The following is a 5,153-nucleotide window of genomic DNA, read 5'->3' as shown; positions in this document are numbered from 1 at the left end:
TCATTTTACATTTATATAATTTTTCAACTAAATAATTAAAAATATTATTTAAAAATTAAACTCTAGACATATAAATTCAAATAAACGTCTCTTACCAAATTATTAATGGAAATAATTTTATAAATATATTTTAAAATAAAATATTTTAGTTCACCTGTGATAAAATCGAGTACTAATTAAAGTTATGAGATATTAGTTTAAAGAAAAATGTGTTTATATATATGAATGCAGGTGGTCCATAGGAGTAAGTCCAACAAAGCCTATAAATTGGAAACCGAAAAGCCCAGCGATGTATTGAAAATTCAAATCCCGTCCCTCCCAAAAAAAGGGAGGTGAGACCGTGAGATTAGCCAGCAAAAGCATTGTTCCCTCTCCCATTCTCAACGCAATCATCGCCACCGACTTCTCCCATCCTCTCAATCCCACACCCCCCAAAAGGTCTCAGATCTAGAATTTTTTTTTTCAAAACCTACCCTTCTTCCATTCACCCTTTCGCTTCCATTCTCTCTCAGCCCTTTCCAATTTCCAAATATGGCCGCCACTAGTCCTTCGTCCCGCGAGGAATTCGTTTACATGGCCAAACTCGCCGAGCAAGCCGAGCGCTACGACGAAATGGTTGAGCTCATGGAGAAAGTCTCCGCTTCTTCCGAGAGCGAGGAACTCAGCGTCGAGGAACGGAACCTCCTCTCCGTCGCTTACAAGAATGTAATCGGTGCACGCCGTGCTTCCTGGCGGATCGTCTCCTCCATTGAGCAGAAAGAGGAGAGCCGTGGTAATGAGGATCACGTCACTCTAATCCGCGATTATCGGGCCAAGATCGAGTCTGAGCTCTCCTCTATCTGTGGCGGTATTCTGAAGCTGCTGGACTCCAGGCTTATCCCTTCGGCTGCTGCTAAAGACTCCAAGGTCTTTTATCTTAAGATGAAGGGCGATTATCACAGGTATTTGGCTGAGTTCAAGACTGGAGCCGAACGTAAGGAAGCTGCTGAGAGTACTCTCACTGCTTACAAGTCCGCTCAGGTTTTCAATTTTTTGCCCTATTTTCTTTTTAGATCTACTTGAAGCATGTGTTGAAGTTTTTCTCTTTTTAACCTTTTCTTTTCCTGTTTCTTAGGACATTGCCAACGCCGAGTTGGCTCCAACTCACCCGATCCGACTCGGACTGGCTCTCAATTTCTCTGTTTTCTACTATGAGATTCTCAATTCTCCTGATCGCGCTTGCAATCTCGCAAAACAGGTTGGTTGCGATTTCCATTTTTTATTCTAAAATAAATGTAATGTGTTCATACATCTAGTGCTAACCTGCTGTACTTGGATCGGGACAGGCATTTGATGAAGCAATCGCTGAGTTGGATACTCTAGGCGAGGAATCATACAAAGACAGCACCCTCATCATGCAACTCCTCCGCGACAATCTCACTCTCTGGACCTCCGACTTGCAGGTGAATAAAATTTATTTATTTCTTTATTTTTATAAACGGCTTATTCATATTTATCCAGGAAAACAGGAATATAACCTGCTAGAAAATACTGTAGAATACTAGTATAAACAAGTGGAAACGTATAAAATGTAAACTAAAATTTACGGAGAAGCAAGGAAGTCTCTAGGTCTGGCATAAAAAAAAAAAAAAAAGGCTTTCTTTCCGTTGCTTGGAAGAAGTCCTGTAATCTAGATCGTATTCGTGTAAAATCAATACAGATAAAAATAACCTCAGCTTCTCGAGTCTTCCTATTGTTACTTTCCTTTCAAATGTGACCTACCTACCTTACTCGGACTTGGGTGCGTTTGCTATGGTGTTATATGTGTGGGTCATATCTTGAAGAGTCGTAGCAACAGAGAAATCTAGTTTAAGAGTTAGCACTGGCGGAGGTTTGTCCTTCAACCACTTCACTGAAACAAATTCATCTAACTATTCTCCCTGATCCCTTTGAAAACCATCACAATGCAACTGTCTTGCTATGAAAGCAAAAGAACTATAAATGATGTGTGCTCGTCAGTTTGCACGGACAGGAAAGTTTGAGAAGAGTAGGCGTCTAGTTTAGGATACTCATCCGAGCTATTAGCATATGGTTGAGGATATTGTGGTGAAACCTACTTGTGGTTGCTTGTTATGAATGACACTGCTGTGTTATATATACCATATTTTTTACCGATAAATTAGGCCCCGGAGAGTAATAAAATACATTGGAAGTGGTATCAATCAAGGAGGAAGCAAATCGACTAAGCTTTAGTAGCTTTTTCTATGCAAATTGGTGTTTGAAGGAATATTAGATATGCCGTAACTAATGCTTTAGTGGCATGTATTTTAGCTTATGCGAGAAAAAAAAATCATTAGAATAACAAAAAGATAGAGAGTTGGTCACATTGTTTGATTCTCTTGGCTCCATGAAACCTACCTGACCAACATTTACTGAGATGGAAAACATACTAGAATGTATCACATCAGAAAATTATAGGTTGGTAGGGCCTCCAAAGAGTAAAAACAAATCGTAGGTAACTGAATAAAAGGGTTTTTGGACATCAATCTTCCAGATGCAGCAAGGGAACATTACCTTTTCATTGCTAACCTTGAAGTCAACAGGACATTGTTCATCAAACTCCAAAAATGCACTCTGATTGGTGATGCATTTATAATTGGTGAAACAACATTTTCCCTTAATCTTGTTTGAATTGTAATGGATTGGTTGATTAAACTGGTTGAATCAATAATTTATTAAAATATCGATTTGATTAGAAAAATTAGGTCAATTGATTTACGAAATAATTAAGTTAAAAATTGATTGAACCGATAATTAAATCAATTTTTTATAATTTATTTAAGCAAATAAAATTAATTAAAGCTATTGAATTAATCAAATTGAACTTTTTACAACCAATTATGTTCTAGGAGCCTGCAATCGGTTTTCGGATTTGTCAGTGAGCTACCATACAATAAATTATCCTTAAGATTTCACCTATTAAGTAAAATACTTTTTTCTTTCCACTAAAGATATGTTACTAATGTAAGTGTAAGTTTTATTTAAAATTAATTAGGATGACGGAGCTGACGAGATTAAAGAAGCACCGAAGCAGGAGGAAGAGCAGAAAAAGCAACCGGAACAGCCAAAGCAGTAGTGAGAATCTACTCAATGGGGTTCTTGTTCTGTTATTATTAAATTGAAGGGTTTCAAATTAAATGAAACGTCTACCCGTTTTATAAGTTTTTTTTTCTTATTTTTTTAGCCTATTTTTGTATTTTGCTTTCCACTTATTTGTTCATGTACTGATTTCTTTTTTCATTTTATTCTCCTTTTTGGTTTTCCTTTTAGCTTGTTCTATCAAAATCTAAATGTGCTAATCAAAATTTGTATATGCAATTAAGAAAATTATGAATCGAAGATGGCTAATAATAGTTTCATTATGTTGCTATTCGAAACTCTCGATTAAATTATTGTCAAGTTGTCAAACATTAATTCATTTTAAGTTTTGATTAAAAACATTTTTACAAAAATTAATGTTATGTGAATTTTTTAATATTTTGGATTCATATGTTAAAAAAATCAATTAAGCATTTGAATTAAATTTGCATTCAATTAAATTCTTTCGTTAATTGTTTTTGCCATTGACAATGTTGATCATTAAAATAAATTAATAGATCAATTAGATGGTAACACATGATAGCTTTTGGTTTAAACTAATACTTTTTTATAAAAAATTATAAAAATTATAAAACAATTTGAAAAATTATAAAAATATTAAATATTAGAAAATATTAAAATTATTAAAATTATATAAACTTATTAAAAATTCTAAAACTAATAAAACTTATTTAAAATTTAAAAAACTAATTAGAATTCTTAAAAATAATAAAATAATAATTAAAATAATAAAATTGATATAAACTTATAAAAATTATTAAAAAATCATAAAAACTTGAATGGACCAGTTAACCTAAAATCGACAAGGGTATTGGTTTGAGAAAAACCATTAGACCGGTTGACCTAAGAATCGAGCAATTGAACCGATTTTTTAGTTTTAATAGTTTTATCAAACCATAATTTCATTATTCAACTATTAGCTTAAGTTAGATTGAAATATTCTAACCAAGATTTTCAAAACCAGCTCGATGGTCAAATTGATCAGGCTATCAGTTTGCCAATTCAATTGATCTGTCCAATTCAACTAAATAAAACATTAAAAATGAAAAAAAATAAAAATTCAATTCAACCGTTTGGTTTCCAGGTCAACCAATCTATAGGCTTTCTCCAAACTGATACCCTTATTGGTTTTAGTCTGTTCTATAACACCCTTCACTCGTATTCAACGTCGGAACAGGGTTGCGGAGCATTACCGGACGTACAACACATTTATATATACTTTTCACATACATTTAATCATTTCATACAATCATTATTTAATCTCAATCAATTTGTCCCTAATACGAGCCTACTAGGCCCTAAACATGCTTTGGGAGTGGTTCGGGACTAAACCGATAACTTAAGAAACTTTCAAAAACTTTGAAAATTTTACTCAAAACAAGGGACACACGCCCGTGTGGCTAGGCCGTGTATCTCACATGGCCACCAGACACGCCCGTGTCACAGGCCGTGTGGACATTCGCAATGTGAGCACATGGCCGTGTCCCAGCCCATGTCCGACCCTGTGTAACTCTCTAACTTGGGTCACACGGCCAACACACACGGCCAACACACACGCCCGTGTGATTAGCCCATGTGCACTAAAAATGGCCATACACACCCGTGTGCCAAACCATGTGCTAGGCCATGCCAAACCTGTAGGGTATACTAACTTATGCCACATAGCCAAGTCACATGCTCCTGTGTGGAGCATACTGACTTGATTTCTAAAACCACACAGGGGACACACGGCCGTGTAGTTAATCTTGTGTCACACACAGCTGAGACACACGCTCGCGTCTCTGCCTGTGTGGACAAAAATAGGCTATTTACCAAGCCATTTTGCCTCCCTATTTTGTGCCCACCTACACCAAATTCAAAAGCACCCATCCAATACTCATATATGAGCAAATAATCCAGCCAATTAAACATATATCATGCACATTCAATACTTACATTTTACATATACACAAATAACCCAAACATGCTATACCAATCCTTATCTTCTCAAATCATCAAAATAATCATTAACAAAT

General features: G+C 35.4%; 1 protein-coding gene across 1 annotated transcript; it reads left to right on the top strand.

Annotated features, from left to right (window-relative positions):
- Positions 1-256: 256 nt before the first annotated feature.
- LOC108480344 (14-3-3-like protein) lies at positions 257-3,416 on the top strand. The gene is made up of 4 exons (XM_017783306.2): positions 257-1,020; positions 1,115-1,237; positions 1,326-1,442; positions 3,035-3,416. Exons 1-4 carry the CDS (start codon positions 532-534, stop codon positions 3,113-3,115), a joined length of 810 nt encoding a protein of 269 aa, XP_017638795.1. The 5' UTR covers positions 257-531; the 3' UTR covers positions 3,116-3,416.
- The last annotated feature ends 1,737 nt before the right edge of the window (positions 3,417-5,153 follow it).

Source organism: Gossypium arboreum, chromosome 1 (genome assembly GCF_025698485.1).
Source record: "Gossypium arboreum isolate Shixiya-1 chromosome 1, ASM2569848v2, whole genome shotgun sequence".
Taxonomy (NCBI): domain Eukaryota; kingdom Viridiplantae; phylum Streptophyta; class Magnoliopsida; order Malvales; family Malvaceae; genus Gossypium; species Gossypium arboreum.
This window is presented reverse-complemented; position numbering and strand designations above follow the sequence as displayed.